Here is a 25567-nt window from a genome sequence, read left to right as displayed (position 1 = left end):
CTCCATGCCACGTGCCTCATTGTGAAGCCCGCTTGTTCGTTCTTCCCTTCCTTTTATTTGACAAAACCCTTCACCTGCTCCCCGCCACCTGCCCTCCCCACGAACCCGTGAGACACAAGAGGGGTGCCATTTTTCTCAGTTGCAGAAGAGAAAGCGAAGACTCAGAGAGCTCAGGGCCTTTTTCTGTGTGGTCTTGCTGGACCCGAACCAAGGTCTTTGGACTCCCAGACCAATTTGCAATCCATCACTCTGCTCAAAAGCCCTTAAACACGTAAAAGTAAGCCAAGTGGGAGCAGACATGTTGCGGGTCCCGACAAACGCTCCTACCAGGACACAGGCCTGTTTTCTGTGTGTGTAAATCAGACTCCTGTGGGAAATCCTTATCCTTTGGTACATGTTACAAAGTAAAGTTTTCCATTGTTGGTGATGTGTGATATTTCCCGTCATGACAAATTCACCTTTGGAGTCGGTGGCCAGGTTTCGTCCCTTCACCAGCGTAAAGTCTGAGTTCAGACAGAGGAATGTTTTCCTGAGGAATGTGGAAGCTGTTTATTGTTGGCCTTTTTTCGAAAAAATCTTATGTCATCCCTAATTGTATCGTCTCTAATTGTATTTGCGACGGTCCTGCTGACTTAAAAGTAGTCTCTGCTCTATGACTACGTGGCTCCGTCCGGTTGTTCCTGAAGCTGCCTCTGGCCAGGCTGCAAATGTGGCCCGGGGATTTTTCCTCAGGCAGCTGCTGCAGCCTGGAGAGGTGACCAGTTCCTTCAGGAAGTAAGCAGGCGTTTGGAGGGGAGAGAATTCAGAGCTGAATCCGAAGATCTGACTGTATAAGCGGGGCCACGGGAAGGAGGGGGCCCACGTGCAGTGCCTCCAGAAGGATGCTGACGATTCAACAAGAACGTTAAAAAATCATTTTATGCAGGTTTAGAATATTTACATATATTTACTCTACGGAAAGAGGCGTGTGGCTGTTTTGGAATTGGCCCTGGCCAGAGGTATGTGCCAAAACTCTGTATGCAGAGCTTTTAGGTGATAAAGGAGGTTCTCCTTCGGTTTGACCACACCTGTAAGAAGTGCTATGGAATGAGAACACCCCGTCTCTGCTCTCGTATTATATCTAGGGCTTTGGGGTTTTAAATGATTTTTTAAATGTTTATTTATTTTGAGAAGGAGAGAGAACCTGAGCAGGGCGGGGCAGAGAGAGAGAGAGAGAGAGAGAGAGAGAGAGAGAGAGAGAGAATCCCAAGCAGGCTCCTTGCTGTCAGCGCAGAACCCAACACAGGGCTCGAACCCACGAACCGTGAGATCATACCTGAGCGGAAGCCCAGAGCCGGACACTGAAGCGATGGAGCCACCCAGGCGCCCCGTGGGCTTTGGGGTTTTAAAAGCGATTTTCATTCTCAACAGTCTTTGCTGTGTGCTTACAAGATTGTTTTCAAAAAATGGCTTTTCCACACCTATATATTCAACAGAAGAGATACATTTGGCAAGGATGTGGGGAAACTGGAACCCCGTGCACTGTTGTTGAGAATATACAGTGGTACAGCCACTATGGAAAACAGGATGGAAGTTACGAAAAAGGTTAAAATGGAATTACCGCCTAACCCAGCAATCCCACTTCTGGGTATATATCCAAAAGAAGTCAAAGCAGTATCTCAAAGAGACATTTGCATACCCATGCTCATTGCAGCATTACTTACAAGAGCCAAGAGCTGGGAGCAACCCAAATGTCCCTCAGTAGGTGCACGGGTGTAGAAAACACAGTGTATGTGTACAATGGAATATTGTTCCACCTTCAAAAGGAAGGAAGTTCTGATACGTTCCGCTACACGGATGAACCGTGTGGACATTGTGCTAAGTGAAATTAAGCAAGTTACAAAAGGGCCAATAGTGTATGACTCCACTTACAATGAAGTATCTAAAGTAGTCCAAATCAAAGAAACAGAAAGTGGGAAGGTGGCTGCCAAGGAAGGGGGGAGAATCCGTTATTAGTGGGTATAAGGTTGCGGTTTTGCAAGATGAAAAAGTTCTGGAGATCTGTTTACAACAATGTGAATACACTTAATATTGAACTGTACCCTTAAAAATGGCCAAGATGGCTAATTTAATGGTACGTGGTTTCTTACCACAATAGAAAGGGAGAAAGGAAGACACTGAATGTACTCTTATTACTAGAACATATTTATTTCTCCTAATGGTGCTGAGGTACATGTTGAGAATTTATAGCAGCTCCACATCATGCAAAATTCCCCTAAATAGACAGCCATGATGACTAACCTTCATCTGTAGTTGAAGATTTTGAAGGCGGTGAGTTGAATGAGACCACGTTCACTTGGTGAGGAGGTGCTCCCGCAGCGTGAAGAAACCTGCGGTCCACTTGGGCGGTGGCGCAGACCTGTCTGTGTTTGGTGCACAGTGAGAGACGAGGTGGCTTATGCAGAGTGGGGCCAGATCATGGGAGAGTTTTGCCAGCATGCAGTTGTTAAGTCCTGTGTGGTTTCTAGTGAACGTGATGAAACCAGTGCTTCCAGAAGTCTACCTTGGGTGAGTCATGGGAATAAAAGGCACAGCATAAGGAATATCGTGATGCTGTGATAGTGCTGTGTGGGAGCAGATGGTAGCTACACGTGCGAGCACAGCACAGTGTGGTCGAATGGCTGTTGCACACCTCGCACTTAAGTAACATCGTGTGTCGACTATACTTAAACAAAGAGGGGCGCCTTGGTGGCTCAGTCGGTTAAGCATCCAACTTCGGCTCGGGTCACGATCTCACCGTTTGTGAGTTCGAGCCCCACATTGGGCTCTGTGCAGACAGCTCAGGGCCTGGAGCCTCCCGTGGATTCTGTGCCTCCCTCTCTGTCTGCTCCTCCTGTGGTCATGCTCTGTCTCTCAAAAAATAAATAAAACATTAAAGACAGAAAGAGAGAGAGAGAAAGAAAGAGGGAGGGAGGGAGGGAGGGAGGGAGGGAGGGAGGGAGGGAGGAAGGAAGGAAGGAAAAAAAGGAAAGGTACCAACAAAAAAAGAAGTTGTTCTTGGAAGTGATACATAGGATGGCTGGTGGGGATGGAAATCAGGAAGCCCAGCGTGTGTACCCTGCTTCGGACCCGACTCCGGGTAGCCCAGTTAAATAGTTAAAAGTTCTTGGAACCTTAGTTTACTCGTCAGCAAGTTGCAGTTCGGTTAAACAATTTTTGAGTGCCTTTTCTCTGCCAGGTATTACGCTAGGTGCCAGGGATACAAAAATAGACTCTGTCCCTTCCCTAAAGGAAGTTAGGGTCTCCAAAGGGAAACACGCATGTAAATACAGTACGTGTGCACAGATACAGCATCGAACTGTAGGACTAAAATCCCTCCCATCTGGACAGTAGACATTGAAAAATCCAACTCCATAAGATGTGCGTAAACAGGAGTCATCGACTTAGAAGGGACTTGCGGGTCAGGAAAGGAAAAGGATAAAACAAAATCAGATCATTGCAGACCCAGGTGGGGACTGGGATTAGGAGTGGGAAGAAAAGGTAGTCACGAGGAGCAGGGGCTGGGTGAACCTTGCCATGCTCCAGAATGATTTAGAAGTACTAAAATTGGGGTGGGAAGCCATTTTTACTATCTGTCCAGTATTTTTGTCTCGTCACTGATAACAGAGGTAGTCCTGGCAGGGGTGGTAACACCAGTGAGTGGGAGCTGATGACGTTGGCTTGGTCTCCACTGCACACGCCGTGTCGTATTGGGACTTGAGTTCGCTTGTCTGGAAGTTGGGGAGATTAGTACCTGCCACACAGCATCGCCATGAGGATTGTATGAGCTGAGTCCTGCCAAGCAATAACCCTGTGCCTGGCCTCACGTCGTGAGGCCGAGGCAAAGAACCTGGTACTTCTGTGATACTTTTCAGTTTACAGAAGGCTTTCCTACATCACCATTTCACTTGAGGCTCACAGCAAGGTAACAACAGCAACTTGTTGAGGATTGACAAACGACCCTGTGAGATGGGTATTACTGTCTTTCTCTGACCGTTTGGGTGGGTGGAAAAAATGAGAAAGAAACTTTACCAAGGACTCGAAACTATTAAAAAAGAAACCAAATCATTTTTATGCAGCACTGTTACTTGAAGCCAAGTCTGTCTGACCCAAAGGCCTGCTCTTAGACTGTATGTTGGTGTATTTCCATCCATCCATCCGTCTGTCCGTCCGTCCGTCCATCCAGCGAATACTTAGTGAGTGCCTGTGTGTGCCAGGCAGTGGTCCAGATACTAGAAATACAGTTAAGAACAAAGCAGACGAGATCACTGCCTTCACTTGGAGACACAGACAGCAGACGAAGCGTGTTAGATGGTGAGAAGTGCCGTGCAGAAAAAGGAATCGGGAAAGCAGATCGGGGCTGGAGAGAGTGGAGGTTCTGAGTGCGCCGGTCAGGGAAGGACTTGCCTGAGTGCTCGCGTGAGGATGCCAGGTGCAGGGAACAGCACACCCCGAGGAGGGAGACCCGGGCTACGAGGCGGGCAGCCAGCAGAGCCACAGCCGGTGACAGGGCTGGGAGGCGCAGAGCGCGTTTGGGGCAGGAGGCCGTCTTCGGGGACTTGGGCTTTCCCCCGACGGCTTGGAGCAGCGGAGCGACAGGATGGTTGTGGCTTCTTTGGTGAGAATCCTGGCACGTGGCGAGGGGCTGCTGGAGTGAGCTCGCGGGAGAGCAGTGGGAACTGAGCAGGTTCTGGATGCTTTCCGAAGCGAGAGTCGGGGTTTGCCGAGGAGCTGGACGGGGGACGTGTGAGGCAGAAGAGCAAGAACGCCTCTGGAGACATGCCGTGTAAAAACTTACTCCCCTTGTACGGATGAGAAAACTGAGGTTGGAAGAGGGTAAACGAGTGGCTCAAAGGTCATTGAGCTCGACGGTTAGTAAAGCTAGGACCTTCATTCGCCCAGATATTGTCGCTCCACGCCCCTTAGGCTTTCCCTCCTGCCCCAGGCCTCCTGGCATACCCCGTTTACCCCTGGAAGTCTGAGTCAGCTGACCCCAGTGCCTAGCACCATCTTGTTTCCACAGTGATTAGTAAACACCAACCCATGCTGGTGACACTGTCACTGTTGAAATCTTTCTCATGGTGCCCCTCAGTCAGGATGGTGTTCTGAGTGTTTGCGATGGCAACCCAGAGATCGTTCAGTGGATGAAGGTCCTTACCTGTGTCCAGACCACTTTATCCCGCTACCTCTTGGGGAAGTTTAGCATTCTTTCGACGGGATCCCTTTCTCACTAGACTCCTGTAAATTGTGCATTTGTACGTAACCACCATTGGCCTTTGTTGTTGCTTTTTTCCCCTCTTACTGATTTTCATGGCAATAGCCAGATCAGACGGTAAGAATTCTCCCCGGTAAACCTTCTTGAGTGGGTCTTTGAGGGGAAGAGTGTCGTTTTCAGGGCTTTGCCGTGGGCAGGAGGCCCAGGCACCTTTATTTTACTGTATCTCACTCCTTTTGGCTCAGGAGCCACGGCCGAAACGTGACCGGGAGAGATGCCGTTGGTGCCAGGCTGTGGCGGGTCAGTGTTCGCTGAAGTCTGCAGCTCCTGCCGCTTTGGCCCCCTTGAAGACCGAGGGCTCGCACGTACCTTCCTTCCTTACCAGGGGCATTAGAGCATTTCAGCCGTTGCCGAAGGTAGTTGTTGGGCGTCATGGTCTGGCGGCTGCTCCCAGGACTCCGGGTAGAGACGGCTTGGAGCTTTAGTGTGGTTTTCTGTGGTCTAATGAGAAAGACTCACGCGTGTGCAGAAGGTTTATGTTTGCTTCTTTAAGACTTTCTCTCCTCCACCCACCCCCCCAAATACACACACCGGGAAAGTGTCCTAGACCCGGGTGACACCCAGGTCCTCTGCCCGCAAGCCCTCTGACCACCGCCTGGGACGCACAAGTCACCACGCGGCTCCAGATCCCCCACCCTCAACCCCGGCACCACCAGCATTGCACTCCAGAGAGAAGCGCCGGGACGAAGTCCTGCTGTGTGGCGTGGCCGCCCGCTGGGCCGGACGCACGCTCGCAGGGCCGCCGGCCGCCACCCCGCCACGCCCCTCACCTGGGTCAGCCGGGCGCCAGCTAGGGGTCCGCCGGCTTCTGGACTTGGTGGGCGGGTCCGGGACGCTCCGCCCCTGCACCCGTTCGCCCTCGAGGCCGCTCACATCGCACGTCTCCCCTCTCGGATACAGGCCGCCTCCGCCGCGTCGCCCGAACCGGGCTGAGCATGGGGACAGGGAGGGACTAGCGTAGTGGGAGAGGGTGTGTCGGCGCCCGGCACCCCCGGCCTCAGAGCCCCGACGACTCGCCGCAGAGTCGCCCTGTCGTTCCGAGCTCCCGCCCTGCCACCCGGTGCGCTGCCCCGGGCGTGGGGAGGCCACGTCCCGCCCGCTGTCCTGGCGGGACAGAGAGAGGCCGCCCCGTGGCCGCGAGTCACCAGGCACCCGCTGCCGTAAAAGTAAGCCGAGCGGGGCTCGAAGAAGGGGGGACTGCGGCTGGGCCGTGGGGGCTGCCGCGTTCCGAGGGGGCACCCCAGGCCGTGAGAAGGCAGCCGTAAAGCACGGCCCCCGTGGAGACCCGGCCTGTCGGGCGTCGCGGAGAGGCGCGGCGTCCCGCACCCGGGCGAGGGGGTGGGCGTCGAGGGAGGGGGGGCCGCTCCCCCTCCGTCGTGCCCCCATCTGCTCCCTGCTCCCTGAGCCTCCCCGGTTTCCTTCACTTGGCCTGAATCCGTCGTCGTGATCGCGGGCCCGTGTGTGCCCAGAGAGGAGAGCTTCAGACCCCAGCGCGCGAGGTGTGCCCCGGGGCCAACTTCCGCAGTGTGGCTCGGCGCCCGTCGTTGCCAGTCGTTCTCCATAGTTACCGTGGGTTTAGGGTAAGAATTCGAGGCTCTGTTCCCAAGGTGTGTTTCCGCCAAAAAGTCGTTCACCGCGACAGCGTGGCCGAGGTGGCGGGAGGGAAGCGTGGGGCCTGGTGTGCCGCGCTCGGGCCGTGGCCTCGGCCGGGTGGTCTGTGGAGCCCCGGAAGTGCCGCGGGGCGGTGGGAGGCGACGCCAGTCGGCAGACTTAGCACAAAACACGGAACGGGAGCTATCTCATTAAAAAACAGACAGACAAACAGTTGCTTGGAGAGAAGACCTGCCCCCGGAGGGTAGTTACCGGAAACCCAGACTCGCCAGTCCCTGGACGAGGCCAGAGCAGACGGCGCGCTCCCACCGCCGTCCCGAACCGGCCTTCGTCCTTCGCACCACGCTGGCTTCTCGGACTCTGCCTCTTGGTACTTCCGCCGGTAACGGTAACGGGGGATCCTCCAGATCATCGCGGACTTCATCCTCTCTGTGGCTCCGTCGTCGTGGGCTCAGCCTCCGCAGACCACACCCTTCGTGGCCCTTCCCCGCGCGGGTTCCCTGGTGCGGCCGCTCCGCCCCGCTGTCTCCAGCCCGCCCACCGTCTCCCCGCGGGTTTCCCGGCCCCGCCTCCACCCCGGCCCCTCCCTCCGCCAGTGTCGCCAAGCGTCGTCGTCCGGCCAGGCTCCGGCCTCGCGCGCCGCCCTCCCGGCGAAACCCTCCCCTGGTGAGGCCCGACCGGGAATCAAGGACGCTGGGCACTTGACACGCGTCCCCTCACCTCATTCTCCAGAAAGAAAAAACGCTTTGTACAGCTGGGGGAGGTGAAGCTCAAGGAGTAAGTTGCCGGCTCCCGTGCCCGTGGAGGGGCTGGGCTGCGATTCAGACCGGACCGAAGGACTCGGAAACCTGTTCTCCGCCTGTGGTGTCGGGGCCTCCCTTCGACCCCTGTCCCTTCCTTTCTCACAACCCTGAAGGAGCCACCCCCTGCCTACCGTAGCACTCGAAGCTCCCCCTCCCTTACTTTTCCAGTCTCCTCTTCTGTCGGGGGGACTGGTGTCCGTGTACCACGTGCTTCAGATCGAGCCACGGTTTGCTCTCCGTCAAGAGCCACCTTGAAGAGCCGGCTGCTGCTTGCGCAGGTCTTTCCCGTTCTCTTCACAAGGAACGTTCTCTCTCTACGATTCCCTCTGCTGGAGGACAGATTAATTAGCCACCAGGAGACTACGTCACTGCCCCGGGGGGGGGGGGGGGGGGTTCTGAATGCCAAGGTGGGCGGTCCCAAGCGCTATACCCGTCCTTGAAAGGTCTTTCTCTCTTTTTTTGGCAAAGGTGCGGTACCTAATTCCTCACTCCGATATTATGAGTTCGAGCCCTTTCACGTTGTAGGCACTTGGAGAGAATGACTGCGGGTCTCCACTTAGGACACCATCAACACCTTTTGATTTTAGTAGCACCACTGCCTTGCAGGTGAAAGACGGAGGCAGAACACTTTATGGATATTTTTTAGGTCTCCTTTGGAGCACAAGTTGCCAGCCAGATGACACACGGTTCACTCACCATCCTCACCCGCAAAGTAATGCCGTGTGTGAGCGTTGGCGGTGCCCTCCGAGCCGTTCTCATCCCCACTTCCCGTAACCCTCGACCGCAGCTCTTACTTAGCACGGCGTTCTACTTGGGGATTAATAGATCTATACACATCTTATCATGATTTCTCTTTCTGGGAAGACGGAAATGCTTACTTCCCCTTGGGAGTACTGTTCTCAGAGGTCATTTAGTTTGCCTTCGCTGTGTTTTTTAAACCGTAAACCATGCCATTTCTTTCTCAGTCTCTTCAGAGGGGGGTACCGAGTCCTCTGCCTTAGTGGATGACAACGGCAGCGAGGAGGATTACAGCTATGAAGACATCTGTCAGGCCAACCCCAGATACCTCCAGCCGGGCGGGGAACAGCTGGCCATCAACGAGGGTACTGGAATCACACACAACAACGGCGGGTCTTGGAGACCCGACTCTCAGGGTACACGGTCACTTCAGACTTGGCCCTCTTGATTCTTTCTCGCTAAGCCTATCCCCAAACCTAGAACTCTGATATCGTGGCATTTTCAAAGACAACGTATGTGACTAAGTTTTCTAGATAACCAAAGCTCTCACGTTGCTCTAAGTCATAAGGGCGGCAGTCATTAGTGTTTGGATAGTGCTGTTCAGAAATGCTCTTCCTTGCGTTTTCCCAGAAAGATCTCACAGCCGATCGCAGAGGTAGATGTTATAATTACTACCCGTATTTTAATACACACTCAGAGACTCAAAGGCCGCAACACTTGCTAGCAAATGGCAGACCTGAAATTAGCCACGTATTTCTTTTTTTTAAATTTTTTTTTTTTCAACATTTTTATTTATTTTTGGACAGAGAGAGACAGAGCGTGAACGGGGGAGGGCAGAGAGAGAGGGAGACACAGAATCCGAACAGGCTCCAGGCTCCGAGCCATCAGCCCAGAGCCCGACGCGGGGCTCGAACTCCGGACCGCGAGATCGTGACCTGGCTGAAGCGGACGCTTAACCGACTGCGCCACCCAGGCGCCCCAGCCACGTATTTCTTACTACACATTTGGTGTTCTTTCCACCACTGGGCATCTGCAGCTCCTTTTATGGAACTCTTTCTAGAAGACACCCTGGCTTTTGGAGTTGTTGACCAGAGTGCATGGAATGTCGCTTCTCAATGAGTTAGCGTCTCCATTAGTAATACCGGTTGTTGCTGTAGAAGATGACAGTGTCCCTGGGAGCCGAGAGGAACCCACAGCCACCTGCCCTATGGCCGACCAACAGATGAGCTGTGTCTGTTCCTGGCTTTTTAAATTAGCTGTTAAATATCTGGAGACCACGCTGTGTCCTCTTAATTGTAGTAGACTATCAAGTTAGATTAAGAGTTTATTCAGACCATGAATGAAGTATGGAGAGTAATCTCTAGGTGAACCTGTGAGTGTCTTACTATAATGTATATACATAACCATTGGAGGCTTGGTTCTGTGTTATCTAGTTTGCTCAGAAACAGATAATTGCTTGGGGGCTGAAAATTCCATAATTCATATTGTTAGATAACTGATGTACAGATAAGTGAGCCGTTTTAATACTTCCTTGGGAAAAAAAAATAGATACGGGGTTTCCTTTAGGAACAATGAGAGACACCCACCTGATTTTCCCTGATAAGGAAACTCATTTTGTACAACACTCAAGCACTAAGGACTGACCTGGAGCCAGCAGTATGTACAGAGAAGCAGCGGAAGATGTCTGTGTCCCCTCAATCTGCCCGCCGCAGTTTACGCTAAGCACGTGTCCCCATTGCAGCTGATCAGCGATGGCAGTGTGGTCTGCGCAGAGGCCCTATGGGACCACGTGACCATGGACGACCAGGAACTGGGCTTCAAGGCAGGAGATGTCATCCAGGTTCTGGAAGCCTCTAACAAGGACTGGTGGTGGGCCGAAGTGAAGACAAGGAAGCCTGGTTCCCCGCAAGCTTTGTCAGAGTAAGTGTGGCGCTTTCCCCTTCCCACAGCTGCCTGTGGGGGGCGGCAGAGCTGCGTCCAGCTCAAGCCCGCTCTCTACAGGCTCAGTTCTTTGTCGTGACGTTATTTTACTTATTTTTTAATTTTTTAAATGTTTATTTATTTTTGAGAGCGAGCGAGCGTGAGTGGGGGAGGGCAGAGAGAGGGGGAGACAGAATCCGAAGCAGGCTCCAGGCTCCGAGCTGTCAGCACAGAGCCCGGTGTGGGGCCCGAACTCACGGACACGAAGATCATGACCTGAGCTGCAGTCGGACACTTAACTGACTGAGCCACCCAGGCGCCCCTCTTTGTAATCATTTTAATGAAACCTTTCAGAAATTAGATGGGTTGAAGGAAAAATTTCAACCACGGTCAACTAACTGTGGCATTGCTGCCTTGGTTTGAGCCGCCGGCCCAGCCGTGGCCCTGCCAAGTACATGAAGACGTAGCCTAGGGCCAGGCTGCCTTCCTAACCAGCCGTGGAGAAGTGGAAACCTGGGTGGGGGGGACCTTCTGCCTGCTTCTGGCGCCGCCTCCCCCCGAGTCACCTGTCACCTGTGTGTGGCCCGCAGTTGCGTGTCAATCAGGAAGAGCTGTCGGAGAATTCCAGCAGCACCCAGGGTGAGGAGCAGGAGGAGGATGCCGGCAAGAACCGCCACAGACACTTGGAGAGCAAGCACCAGATGAGGACCAATGTCATCCAGGAGATCATGAACACTGAGCGGGTGTACATCAAGCACCTCAAGGACATCTGTGAGGTAAGACCCCGGACCCCGCGGCCTCCCCCACGTTGTCTGTGGGATATGCCCGTGTGGTTTTCTTCTGTTCCCAGTCAGACACACTTCTCTGTAGCCCTCACTTTTCCTCCCCTGTCTGTCCATGCGGCCCCTGCACAGACTGCACCCTCATGAAATACTTGTCTGCCTTGTTGAGCATCAGTGGCCCCCTGCTGTAGTCAGCTTTCTTTCCTACACTCTCAGGACTGACATCCTGAAGTTATTCAGAGCGAATGACTTTCTGCCTTTTAATTTTATTTACTTATCTATCTATTTACTTATTTATTGAGAGAAAGAGAGAGAGAGCAAGCAGGGAGAGGGGCACAGAGAATATCTTAAGCAGGCTCTGTGCTCAGCACGGAGCCCGACACGGGGCTCGATCTCACAACCCTGGGATCGGGACCTGGGCTGAAATCAGAGTAGGACGCTCAACCGACTGAGCCACCCAGGCGCCCCCAGAGTGAATGACTTTCAGAGGAGGCAACAGCCGTCGGGTGAAACCCACACGATTCCACAAATGTGCGTCACTATTTACGATCCCACTACATCCAATCGCTGTCTCACAGATTAGGTTCTGAGTCAGTTAGATGCAGACCAAAAAAAAAAAAAAAAAAAATTTGGTTTTATCTAGTGATTTTCAAAGCCATATTCTGCAGTGTCATGGTAACTACTGTGTGATAAATTCTGTGTCTCCCACGATCCTCTGTGTTTTTGTGGATTTTGTACGAGCATTACGCTCCGCTGGTGTTGGCCCCATCTCGTTCCCGCTGGCCTGGCCCTGAGTGCTGAGTGCTGCACTCTCAGTTCAGCTGTGAACATTTAGCACTAAAGACAAACGCAAGGGAGACAAGTGCCCAGTGAGTGGATTAGCTGGCCAGAGAAAGACTGAGCGATGTTTAGCTTTAACCATCTGTTCCCTAGAAGTTAAGGGAGTTTTTTTAAAGTGCCATTTTAGGAAAATAAGTCATGTCTTAATAATTGTCGAGCTTTGACTTTGTGCCTTCCTTTGACCTGGATGAATTCCTACAAACACTCACCGGGCAGGTCCTACTACCCCTCCTATTACAGATGAGGAAACTGAGGCACAGAGAAAGTAAAGTGGTGGGGTTAGGATTTAAATCAGACGGGTCTGCCCTACCGCCTGTATCTTGAACCTTTACGTTGTCTTTGTGTTAAAGTTCAGACCAAGTGGCAGCGGTATGTATTTTATCATGTAGTCCGCTTAGGCTAGGTTATTACATGATGCTGATTGGGGATAATTATTACACACATTTGTGGCCTTTCCTTCCTTCCACACTAACTTCTACCCAAGCCATGGTACAACTAGGGTGTTGTACGTAGGGAATGAGTAGGGCTGTGATCGGGCAGGCCTCGGATTAAAGATCTGCAGATCTGTGCTCTATATAGAAAGTAGGAAATGGTGGAATCCTTGGGTAAGATGTCCTTGGCTCTTTGCCATGACAGTGAGCCGGCTGCATGAGCCGTTCAGCAAGCTGTGGCATTCTGTATTTGACAGGTCTTCTCAGCTGTGAAATGAAATTAGGGATGGGAGAATGATTATCTTAAGAGTTTAGAAAAAGTATGACAGTCCCAATGTTTGAGCCCTCATGTTTGAAACCCTGCAACTTTGCTTTATGAGTATAATCTGAAAACTTTATATAGTTTCTTGCCTCCTAAATCCAACCACATGCACCTGTTGTTCTCTTTTCTTTCAAAAATATTCATAGCACACTGCAGTCGCGGAAGTGTGATTACCCCATCAGGGACCCATAGGGTAAAATAATTTTCTCTAATTAAAATCTACTCCAAGATAATGGCTTTGGGCCCAAAACACTGTATTATTCAAATAATTTCTGTGAATCTCCAAATTAATTTTTAAAAGTTTACTTCTCTGTTTCGCAGGGCTATATCCGACAATGTCGCAAACACACGGAATGTTCACTGTTGCGCAACTAGCCACCATTTTTGGAAACATTGAAGATATTTACAAATTCCAAGAAAGTTCCTGAAGACCTTGAGAAACAGTACAATAAAGAGGAACCTCATTAAGTGAAATAGGATCCTGCTTTCTGCAACATGTATGTCACCTGTTACGTCTTATTAATCACATCCGGTCAAATAATTTTGAAATGTTTCTCCAATCTAGAAAGGAGTCCTTTTTTGTTCTGTTTTGTTTCTTGCTTTGTTTGCTGGATTAATTGCCTATGGAATGGAGATGTCAGTGGTAAATTAAGTTGCTTGGTTTATATGGTTAATCTTTACCTACATACCTCAAGATTTTAGAATCTTCCCACTTTTATGCAGTTTGGAGTTAGGGGGTTGTATTTGGAGTAATTTCTCATAGTCCCTCTCATAGTAACTATTATATGTTAATCACTCTTTTCAGGGTTTTCTTGTGTTAGCTTCTGTACTGCTATGACGTGGTAGGATTGATTATTTTACCCATTTCCAGATGCAGAAACTAGCCCAGAGAGCAAGTGACCCAAGGTCACACGTTTTGTTTTTTTTTGATGTTTGTTTATTTTTGCAAGAGATAGAAAGCATGGAGCAGGGGAGAGGGCAGAGAGAGAGGGAGACACAGAATCGGAAGCGGCTCCGAGCGGTCAGCACAGAGCACAACGCGGGGCTTGAACTCACAAACCACGAGATCACGACCTGAGCGGAAGTCGGACGCTCGACCGACTGAGCCACCCAGGCGCCCCTCAAGGTCACACGTTAGTAAGGAGCAGGTGTAGGTTCAGACCGAGGGTGTGCAGTTCTCAGACCCCTGCGTGGACGCTGTAAGTACCTCAGAACAGTCTTGTGATGATGGCGTGGGCTTAACAACTGAGGATTCAGTGCCCCTGATTAATACTAACAGATTTCAGAGGAAGGAGACTGTATTCCCAGCCCAAACGGACACAATTATGGTAACAATAATAGCAGTGACAAAGCCAGCTCCTCAGGTAGCACTTGCTGGGTACTGACCCCAGTGGCTATACAGAGGCAGCAGAACGGAAGCTGGTCCTCGGGTAGGTTGATTTTAAGTGGCTGAAGATAATGCCGTGGTGGCCACGCAGTGGGGAGCATCCGCCCCACGAGTGCACTGGGTCTGTCTGGGACTTGGTGAAGGGCCTGTTTGGCCAGAGCAGAAGGTTCCAAGAGAGAAGCTTCAGAGGTCGGTGAAGGTCAGGCTGCAGGGGGCAGGGCCTGATGAAGGCGAAGCCCTCGGGGCGCGGCCTTGCCGGGAGAACGGGAGAAGCCACACAAGGGACGAGGTGGTACTGGGGAGGGTGACTGCAGTGGGCGTGTGGAAAGACAGACGTGTGGGCGTGGGGATTTCTGAGAACCAGCTGACGGAACTGGTCTTGGGGCGTCAGAACTGCCTGCAGGGCGTTGAGTGTCCAAGAATTAACAGGTGGGTGGGGAAAACCTTCTAGACTTCTGGGACACGGGAGTTGAGGCGTGTCGTGCTGGGCACAGACAAGTAGGAACTGCGGGGTGGGACACCACACAGCCGTGGGCAGGGCGGGCGGCCGCGAGCGGGCAGCCTGGCCGCAGTGGCTGCGGCGGGGGGCTGTTCGGAGGTGGGGTGCGGAGGCCCTGGGAGTGTGGAAGCAGGGGCGAGCCCTCGAGCACAGTTGGGGGACTGACAGGGTGCCGCTCTGGGATCCGGGAGAGAAGCGCCGGCGTCCTGAGACCTTGGTGGCAAGCAGCCTCCAAGGGAGCAGTCCGGGAGAAAGGAAGGGAGCCGGGGGCCTCACGTGTGTGGGGACCAGGCGGTGGGGCGTTAGGGGGAGGACGTGCTGTGGGGGGAGCGGGTGGTGGCTTTGAATCCCCCCCGTGTGGTCACGGTCACAAGCCTGTGTGTCAGTGAAAGTAAAGAGGACGAGGGGGAGACAGACGGGACTTGGGAACAGCGCCTGCCTTTTCCTTGGAGCGGAGCTGGGGCGGAGATGACGGTGGCAGTGGGTGCCGCTCCCCTGCGGAAGCCCCGGGCCACCGTGAGACCACCCCGTCAGGGTTCGACGAGGGGGGCTTCGAGTGGGGCCAGGGCACCGAGTCCTAGAGCAGCCCTCCCCCACCCCGGGCCCCCTGCTCTGTAAGCGGCCCCTGCCTGCAGAGAAGACGCGGGCTTGCTGCATGAGAACAGGGCAGAATCGGGGTGCTCTCCGGGACGCCCCCTCGGACGGGGCCGCGCCCATCGCCAGCCCATAGCCTGACGCGGCTGTGCTTCCCCTTCCCAGCAAGAGGGCTTTGCCATCTACTCCGAGTACTGTAACAACCACCCGGCGCGCCTGCGCGGAGCTGTCCCGCCTGATGAAGCAGGGCCGCTACCCGACACTTCTTCGAAGCCTGCCGCCTGCTGCAGCAGATGATCGACATCGCCATCGACGGGTTCCTGCTGACGCCGGTGCAGAAGATCTGCAAGTACCCTCTGCAGCTGGCCGAGAGCGCTCAAGTACACCACGCAGGAGCACAGGTGAGGGGCAGGTGCCGCCGGGGGACGCGCACCGGGGCCTGCGCACCCCGGCCCCAGGGGGGCACTCGGGGCTTCGCGGAGTGGCGGTGACGGGCTGGCTCACGCGTCCTCTTGACGCTCTCGCTGAGCGTTGGGGAAGAAGCTGTCACGTCGCTTTGAACGTTCAAGATTACTCTGAAGTCTGAACTAGGGTCATCGAAGAGGCTCCGGAATATCTGTTCCTAGAGATGCTCAACATTTAAGAATGATTCTTAAACCGTGTCATGAGCACACGGGGGTTTGTGTTGTCTGTTGGTCCTTATAACTCACGTATATCCTGCAAATGATCTTTTGTAGCTACTCAGCAGTTAATAAATAAATACATAAACCGGCATAACTTCAGTTTCAGAAACAGTCTGCTTCCCGTCCTATAGCAACTCACCCCCAGAGCGCTATCATGTACTGCAAGGAGTACACCCATTTACGGAAGGGTGAGGACTGCCAGAGTTTAAACCCTGAAAGAGTGGGGAATCTCGAGGGTGCAGGGTAGTGTGTAGGGTCAGGTTGGAGAAGCATCCCCCCGAGGTCCCGTCTGGCTCCAAGCCCTTTCTTGCCCAGCGTGGTGCTCACTTCCGTCTCCATAATCCGTTCACCCCGTACACCTTGCGCTTTGGAGCACGGGACTTCTCATCGTGGTCACCCGAAATGCTCCATTTCCCTGTCCCTAAGTTTGTCCCTAAGTTCTTCTGGGGGAGCTATTAAGTGCTATTTAACAGCAACTCACTGTTTTCCTGCATGTACAGAATAACGCATAACCGGGCCTGTGATTATTTGTGAGATCTCACCCACTGGGTGTTGGATGGGCATGCCGTTCTGTGCCACTCCCCAAGATGTGCAGGACCCAGCTGTGCGTGGTGCCTTTAAGTGGCACCGGTTGGGTTATTGCTGTGTTTTCACCAGGCCACAACCGGAATGCAGCTGGATACCAAGGTTTTGGGATAAAGCTTGCTATTTTAGGTAAGACTCAACCTCATTCCTGACATCCGTGCCACTGGTACAAAGCTTTCAGTGTACCTACCTGTAGCCCTTGAAAGGATGATCTGGAAAGGTTCTAGGATGCAGAGAGGGGGACAGGATTGTACCCAGAGGAAATCTGCCTTGCCAACCACACAGTGCTGGCTTTTCACAGCTAACGGCTGCCCGGAGAGCAATCACATTCTCCCCGGCAGTGCCTGGCCCTGCAGGGTGTGCAGGATGGAGCCATCTTTTGTCCTGTCTGTTGCCGGACTCCTGTGGAGACATGGGGCTTGCGGAAGGAATCTTTTACAATTAGATTGGAAGGTGGAAAGAGAAAAAGAGCTGGGTTGCCAACAATAGACCCTATAGACATGGATGTTAAAGAATCAAGATTAAAGGAATAAGAGAAAGGCATTCATTGAAAGAAGACGAGAAGAGAGCTATATATTTCTATTTCTATTTCTATTTCTGTTTCTATTTCTATTTCTGATGGGAAAATCAGAAAACTTGAGTGGACGCAAAATAGCAAAGTTAAGAGAGCCACACATTTAAAGAAAATGTTCAAGAATGAATACACACCACGCTGAGGAAACCAGAGAAAATAGGTAAGAGTAAAAAGAGACATCTTGACAGACATGGGCAAGCAGATTGGCACGTTCTCAGGTGGGAAGTGTATGTCCGGAAGTCTGTACATCATCCTTCAACAGTTGGGTTTTTCTCTTCTAAGGGCATTTCTCACTGTGAGGCATTTGTGTATTTTGGCCTACTACCCTCCCCCCCCCCCAATCCTTTTAAAGGAAATGACAGAAAGCCCATTTCCCTGTCTTCATTCAATAAAACAAAACAATTTAAAAAAAAAAAAAAAAACCATTGCGTTCTGCCTCTTTCCTAGGATTGACAGAAAATCTTGTAGGAAAAAATATACAATAATTTTGTGCACTCTTCTTCATTGCCTGAGGCCCGGGGTGAGTGGTGGCCCCCATTATCTTGGCAGCCCCCTTGTATCTGTTTGGGTCTCCCGTTGCGCCCCGCTTCTGAGTGTGAACGGGCCTGTTAAAGACAGCGAGGTCTGCCTTGTGGGGGAGTGCCCAGGGACTTCCCAGGAGTGGAGTTGAATTGTGTTTGCTAAATAAACAGAGTCTGCTTCCAAGGCTCTCTTGTCCTGACTGTGCAGGAGGATCTGAATTCGGTGCAACTGAGATCCAGAGGCTCCGTCTATCCCATGAGACACAGGAACGTGCCAGAAAGTGAAGAATTCAGCTCATTAGCCGGATGATTGGTTTACATGTCCCCAAATTATTAATGCCGAGCAAACTGGAATGTAAAACTTCCCAATACTGGACATGCCCTGCCCGAGTCTGTGTGTAGAGTATAGCCGTAATTTATTTTTCCAGTACCTCCAGTTTTAGAAACCTGGGGAACACGAGCCTGCTCCGGGAACATTTAGTTTGATCTGACTGCAGGATACGGAAGCACCAGAAATGAAGGTCGTTCAGTGAGGTGAATACGGTGTTAGCGTTTACATAACACCCACGTCCAGCTTCTGGGCTCATGTCCCCTTTGTGTCCTTTCCTGAATATCATCACAGATGAGGCTCAGAGCAGTAACTAGTCTCGAGAATGTTACTGATTGTTAAAGTACTTTATATAGCAAACTGGCTGTAAGAGAACCATAGCAATAATAAAGACTTTCCTTTCTTTATTGATGAAAATAATCTATTGTCACTGTGACCAAAACTTACTTCTTGTGGCATTCACTTTCATTCATTGCGATTTCTGGGAATGAATGAAAACATTCTTATCCAAAGAATTCTGGATTGCATTCGGTCAGCTCCCTTAACCTATGGAGACTGTAGTCTATTCATAGAGGAAACAGAAAAGGGGAACAATGGCCATTGTTTAGATGCCACGTCGTCTAGACTATTGGTATACAAATCAGGGATGGGGGGCATGACTTTGTCAGTCTGCCTTTTGCAGGTTTCAGGTTATATGGCTAACATGAACCTCCTGCTTTACAGTGATTACAACAATATAAAGGCAGCCTACGAGCCATGAAGAACGTAGCCTGTTTTGATCAATGAGCGCAAGCGCAGGCTGGAAAGCATAGACAAGATAGCACGGTGGCAGGTGTCCATCGTGGGCTGGGAGGTAAGTGCGAACCCCTTCCTGCACCTGCTACGCCGCCCAGCACTGTGCACCCCCTCCCTCACTCTGGTCTAGTTTGATGCATACTTGAGCATCCTGTCTGTGATTGACTCTTCATATTCTTGGCTTTAATGGTGTCTGTATTTTTTTTTTAATTTTTTTTTCAACGTTTATTTATTTTTTGGGACAGAGAGAGACAGAGCATGAACGGGGGAGGGGCAGAGAGAGAGGGAGACACAGAATCGGAAACAGGCTCCAGGCTCCGAGCCATCAGCCCAGAGCCCGACGCGGGGCTCGAACTCACGGACCGCGAGATCGTGACCGGCTGAAGTCGGACGCTTAACCGACTGCGCCACCCAGGCGCCCCAGTGTGTCTGTATTTTGAGGCACGTGCTTGACCTTAACAGTCAGCTACTTGACGCCTCACCTGCACCGAGAAATCAACTCTGAAGAGTGTCTGTAATTCATTTATTGTTACGCTGTCTCTCCTGCTAGGAAGTACGCTCCATGAAAGCAAACGGAGAACCCTTAAAATAACACAATATAGCGTGGTAGGGGTACGGACTCCGGACTCACACTGCGTGCGTCTGAACTGGTCTGATCTGGGCAAGATCAATATTTTCATCCATAAGGTGGGGTTGAAAACACTACCTGCCTCACAGGGCTATTGTGAGGACGTCTAAGACGGTGGTAAACGCAGTCCTTGGCACACCCTGTAAGAATGGTCTAGCGTGCGTACTTATTTGTAAACACAACAACCACAGCAGCGTCTGGCACTGCTCTAAGCCGTTTTTATATGCGAACTCATTTCATCCTCTCAGTGACCCTATGAGGTAGGGACTGCTGTGGGCCTCCACTGAACTGATAGGGAACGGAAACACGCAGGGGTAGGGAGCTGGCTCAAGGCCACACAGCCGGAGAGAGGCAGACCCGGATTCCAATCCAGTCAGGCAGCCTGGCTTCAGAGCGCGTGCTGGTGACCGCTGGACCCTATGGCAGTCATAAGAACGATCAGCTGGTGCTGTTCCGATTGTGTTCAGACCAAGTGAGATTCGTCCTACATCAAATTGATTGTCAGAACACACTGTCCCCGAAGGATTAAGAAAGTTTGGATGGAGAAGTTAGGTTTTTAACTAAAGTAGGTGATGGCCGTGAACGTTGGAAGAATACTTCTATTTCAGGGGCCGTAGAGACTTGTGGAGCTTGGATGGGCCCCCAGACATCACTGTGTTTAACTCTCTTACTTTGTAAGTGCAGAATCTGGGGCACAGAATTGCTATAGGCAAGTAAGTGGAACTGTTTTTGGAGTCAAGATTTCTGCCTCCACAAAATGGTGTGGTGTGACCGGGACTGAAGGAGAATAAAAATCTTAGAGACCAAAGGCCGGTGTCGTACCCAGTACCATAAGGTACATTGGGTTAGACCCAACCTAATACTGTAAAGGGTGTATTTTTCCTCGTGTTCTTGGACTGTGGCATTGAGGGATAGTTTATTGTCAGAAGTTCACCGATCTCTGGTTGGCAGTTTGCCACGTGGCCTTTTGTTTCCAAGATCCGAAGCTAGTTTTTATTCTGGGAGCCGCTGTGTATACCAGACGGGAAAGCCCGAGCCCCAGGGTCGATAGCGCAGAGTTCCCACCCGTACGAAGCCTCTGTGGCGCCCTTCCTCTCCCAGAGCAGCATTTCAGACGGGGTGGAGTGTAGTGGCCCAGCACGTTTGCCCACGGGAGTACACCTCGCACACAGAGACGCCGTAACATTCCCGCTGAGTAGGAGGTAAAGAAAGGAAGTTTCACACACAGGGAGACGAACGGCCCGGGATTCACGTGGCCTCTTGAGCCCCGCTGACCCGCGGACGGGTCTCCTGTGACTGGAAGGTCCGAGAACAGACCGCGTCAGGAGCTCTTCCTGTCTCCGTGACGCGTGAAGGAATCGGGATGGGGAGACCGTGAACGGTGTTTCCTCCCTCCAGGGGCTGGATATCCTCGAGCGGAGCTCGGAACTGATCCACTCGGGGAGCTGACCCAGGTCAGCAGGCACGGCAAGAGCCGAGCAGCGGACGTTCTTCCTGTTTGACCACAGCTGGTGTCGTGCAAGAAGGACCTGTGCGCAGGGACGTGCTCTACTACCGATGGCCGCACGGACATGGACGAGGTGCGGCTTGTGGACCTGGAGGACTGGCGGGACAGGACTGGAACCTCAGCGTGAAAACGCGTTCAAGCTCGTCAGCAAAACCACCGACGAGGTCCACCTGTTCTGCGCCAAGAAGCAGGAAGACAAGGCGAGGTGGCTGCAGGCCTGCGGCGACGAGAGGAGCGCGTGCGGGAGGACCGCGAGATGGGTGAGCGGCGCCTCTGCACCCTCCCGCCCCAGCCGCGTCCCCCTCCCCCCCCCCACCCCCCGCCCAGTGGTCAGCTCTTCCCCGCCCCCCCCCCCCCCCCCACCGGGGTCAAGTAGCCCCCTTGCAGAAAAGAAGCGGGATCTGCAAATCCCGAATACGGTTGACCCCACGCACAGTCAGAAGCCCGCGTGTTAGCTCTTGACGACTGATAGCCTGCTGCTGACCGCAGAGCCTTACGGCTAACGTAGTCGATTAACACATGTACGGAGGTTGTGCCGTTTAATCCCAAGATGTGGCTACTGTTGCTGTACCCATTACTATAGGTGAGGAAATTGAGGCTCAAGGCACTTGCCCACTCTTCTGGCGTGACCACTTAGCATTGAAAGCCAGCTCGGTGTCACCCCGAGACTGGGCCACACTCTGGTGACTGTCATCCGGGCCATGAGAAATACCGGATGATCCTCGAGGCCGCCTCTTCAGGTGTACCTTTAAAGCACTTTAAATTTACCTTGCTGCCCTAGTCCATTCAGACCCAAGACCTTGGCCCACCTGTTTCCCCATCTCTCTCGTGCATGAAGCTGAGGACCGTGCACCCTGCCCTACGGTTAGGCACTGCTTCCTCCTGTCGCCCTTACCGTCCCAGGGGTCTGCTCGCCTCCAGGTACTGATTAGCCCTAAAAGCCGGAAACTGTCAGGCCCGGTCCTGTAAGCCCAAGGTGCAGGGCCTTCCGAGCACATTAGGGTTTTGAGCACCAACTGTCGCACAGATGTCGGGATGCCACAGGGACCGGGGGGCCTTAAAGGTGAGGTGGAATGACGATATTCATCTCTGCAGCCCACGTAAGCCCAGACCGTAAAGGTTCCGTAGCGCAGGACAGAAAAGCCACCCACTGCCGCGACGAAAGCTAGAGTGGAAACCTGGGCCTACCCCCGCCCTGTCCATGTTCTACGGATCCGTGTTGTACCGATCCTAGGCTTCGCCACGGATCTGAATCTCACCCACAGGAGGGTCTGTGGGATCCTACGTTAGGGCAGGAAGGGGTTTAGGAGTCGGTTCTGGCTCACTCACCGTCAAGCAGGAATCTCCTCTGAAACACTGAACCCCAACCCCTGGTGACACCTGTAGCACTCATTACTCATAGGGGACCCCTTCCGCTAAGTGGACGTCCCCCTTTTACCAAGAGGAAAGCTGCTTCCCAGCAGCTGCCATATATCGGTGCCACTTTGACTGGGGTCTCACTGGAGTAAGACTCCTCACTCTGTCATGCTGAGAACTCCTCAAATATTTGCAAAGATCCCAATTTTACCTGCCATGTAAGGTCATCTAGCGTAGGCCCTGACATCACTTGTAAGTTGGGATATTGCAGTTTCCCCTCAGATAGAACCAATATTGCAGGGGGCATCCTAAACACGTCTCGACCCGTCCCTTGACAGAAAGAAGACGAGCCTTGATTTTACACCTTCTTCTCTAGTACACCGCTTCCCTTGTGGCTGGTCCTCAGGAGACGTGAGTGAATGAGTGAATGAATGAATGAATGAATGGATGGGGCACTCTGGGAGTCTCTGGACTGGGTGAACGTGGAATGAACGAGGGTGGCCCCGGGTCCTCGCCAGGCATGTTATGTTAGTCCGGTGCCCGGCACCTCACGTGTGGAGAGATCGGGGAGGGCCGCCATAAGGCAGGCTGGGCACGGAGGGCCGGAGTGGGGCAGAAGGCCCGTGCGGGTCTGGGAGCAGCAGAAGCCAGCGTGTGGCACCTGAGGGAGGGGTCGGGACCTGTCAGACGTCAGCTCGGTCGGGGAGCCACGGCCCAGGGAGCAGCCGGGAGCTGAGTGTGACGGCGGAGGCTGAGCCCTGATTTCCTTCTGCTGGGTGTAGAGCCTGCCTCCGGGAAGAAGCTTGCTTGCCGGCCTAGGAGCCAGCCTGACAGACTTGGCCCTCCTCCGTCCCTGGCCTTTGCTCTCCCTCCACGTCCTGCGTGCAGGGGCCTGCTGTTCCCCCCCCCACCTCACCCACTCCGAGCAGACAGCGGACTTTACAGGGGAAGTTCAAGGCACGTGCTCTCGACAGTTGGGGTACAAAATCCAGTTCCCATCACGCAGATGTTCAAGGTGGAACCGCCCACTCGGCTTTCACAGCAGGTGGGCGAGTCGACCCTGGGACTCCTTCGATTTGCCCTCTCCTCCTAGGGCCTCACCCTTTATGGTTGTGATTGGGTGACCCTACGTGGACGTGCGTCTGGGTCTGCACAAGTGGTCTGTGTGTCGTTATTAACAGCACCCATGTCACCCTTTAACATGTCCTTGTAGGGAGCAGGTTATCCGGGTGTCCGTCCTGGGGACAGTCCTTGCTACTTCTCCATTTGTAAGCTTTTCAGTGTCCCTTGGTCCTCAAGGAATGAGGTATTTTGCTCCAGGTTTATGGTTCTGGTTTTACTCTGCAGTGGTTTCACTTGTCTTGAATGTGTATCATGTCTGTTTCTAATCCAGGAATGGGAAATTTCAGAAAATCAAAGAAACTCGCCATGCTAAATGCTCAAAAGGCAGGACACGGGAAGTCAAAGGGTAAGTTTTGAAGGACGCTTCGTCTCCCATCTCCTTCGTGGGAATCGGTAATCGGAACTCAGATCAAGGCGAGCGCCCCGCGGTGGGTCAGCCCGCTGACCACCAGCCTTCAGTGAGGGGGAGGCGTACAGGCGATGGTACGGGTCTGTCAATCTGCATTTGCTTCTGAGTGTGAGTGTGTTTCAGTATTTGCCTACATTTGAATGTGAGCCTGTAAGATGTGTTCTGAATCGGTACCAAGAGCTTCTAGAACCTCCGTCCTGAGGAGTGTGCCGGCATTCTTCCCCAGGCCCGGCCAGTTCGCCAGTCTGAGGCAAGCCAACAGCTCCTGCGTGGTCTGGGCGCGGCCGGAGGCAGTCTCGGCCCCAAACTGCTCGTCAGTGCAGGCTGCATTCGAGCTTAGAGAAGAAAAAACGGGCCTAAAAGTGCAGGATGTGAAGAGATGAGTTAGGAAGGCACGCCAGCCTGTTTCGAGCAGGGCCCCCCTGACTGCACGCGCTGTGAAATTAGCAGTGCTCAGGTCACGTCCCGGGGGGTCCCGATGTGCAAACAAAGATTTATTTTTACAGTGCACGTGATCACATGATCTCGTCCAACAGGAATGAAATAATAAGGATTTTTATTCCAAGAATATTTGTCATGTTCTTAGGAACTTTTATTGAGGCCAACTTTTCTAAGAACGACGTGTCCTATGAATTGTGTCCCATTCAGTATGTTTGTAACTGAAAATGGGGAAAACAAGACCCAGCTGAGCCCAGGATGGGCCAGGGGACTGGAAGATTTCATTACCAAAACGCACTTAAACCTTGCCATGCCCTGCTGCTCCCTCCCCTCAAATGCGGACATCCCGCCCCCCCCCCCCACCTCCCACTGACTTACAAATACCTTGAAGGCAGAAACACCTATTGTTTGTGAGCCTCTTCACTTGAGTGCAGGTGACTAGTAAATATCACCTGTTAGAATCTGTTGGTTTGCGTTGCTGTCTTTCAGGAGCGCTGGCTCAGCGGCTGGGCCCCCGGGCACCCCCGAAAGGAAGGCACCTCTTACGTGGGAAGGCCGAGGAGAGCCTCCTGCCAGTCCAGACCAGGGCAAGGATGCCTTCTGCCCTGAGTCCTGGCTCCTTCGGGAACCCACGCTATTCCTCCTGCCACGCTGACTTTCACAGTTAGCTTGTGATCTCATAGCTAATTTTAATAAGCCTTTTTCATTACCTCTGTGCAGATGGAAAACCCCTATCCCAATAAGACACTTTCGATTTAGCAATTCAGTTCGGGGTCCCTGTTCTAAGCACATTCCTTATATTAGCTCACTTAGCTGTCATAGCAACCAGGAGGTGCTGTTATCCCCGCTACAGATTTAGGGAGTGGGGGTGCAGAGAAATCAAATAAATTCCCAAACAATTACCCTGAATAATCCCAGCCAGTAAGCGGCAGAGTAGGATTTGGGCCAGGGCAGGCTGGGCCGCGGGCTCTCGGAGCATTTCACTGCTTCTCATCGCGAGCAGCCCTGATCCTGCCACCTCCCGCCGCGTGAGCGCGGGTGATGGTCACAACCTCTCTGGGTTTCAGGTCCCCTCCCCGGAGGGTTTTTGGGACGCCACCTAATCCGTGGCTGCACACGCAGTGTCTGCACATAAGCAGCGTCGTGACGGCTCTTAGGTGTCCTCCGGGTGCGCGTGGATTAAGAATCAGCTGGGAATTCGAGTGTCGGTGCTGTTTTTCCTTTTCGGCTGACGAGTGACGCTGCGTCCCTGTTCCGTCCCCCTCCCCCCTCGGGTTAGGCTACAGCGCGTGCCCGGTGGCCCTGCCGCACCAGAGCTTGCACCCCCTTCACCAGCGCCACGTGACCGTGCCCACCAGCGTCCCCCAGCAGCAGGTGTTTGCCCTGGCAGAACCCAAGAGG

The 25567-nt window shown here is 52.8% G+C and overlaps 1 protein-coding gene across 1 annotated transcript in view; it reads left to right on the top strand.

Moving 5' to 3' along the window:
* Positions 1-25567, top strand: part of SPATA13 (spermatogenesis associated 13) — a 151208-nt gene that overhangs the window by 121615 nt on the left and 4026 nt on the right. Inside the window, 19 exon segments of the mRNA XM_032592630.1 lie at positions 8673-8809; positions 10187-10316; positions 10319-10365; positions 10956-11141; positions 13062-13086; positions 13089-13155; positions 13157-13203; positions 13206-13237; positions 15386-15433; positions 15435-15476; positions 15478-15591; positions 15593-15621; positions 18635-18764; positions 20733-20838; positions 20841-20964; positions 20966-21072; positions 21075-21101; positions 23591-23665; positions 25446-25567. Of these exon segments, the coding sequence (XP_032448521.1) occupies positions 8673-8809; positions 10187-10316; positions 10319-10365; positions 10956-11141; positions 13062-13086; positions 13089-13155; positions 13157-13203; positions 13206-13237; positions 15386-15433; positions 15435-15476; positions 15478-15591; positions 15593-15621; positions 18635-18764; positions 20733-20838; positions 20841-20964; positions 20966-21072; positions 21075-21101; positions 23591-23665; positions 25446-25567 (1595 nt within the window).

Source organism: Lynx canadensis, chromosome A1 (genome assembly GCF_007474595.2).
Source record: "Lynx canadensis isolate LIC74 chromosome A1, mLynCan4.pri.v2, whole genome shotgun sequence".
Taxonomy (NCBI): domain Eukaryota; kingdom Metazoa; phylum Chordata; class Mammalia; order Carnivora; family Felidae; genus Lynx; species Lynx canadensis.
Note: the sequence above shows the minus strand (reverse complement) of the source record. Positions and strands in the feature narration are given on the sequence as shown.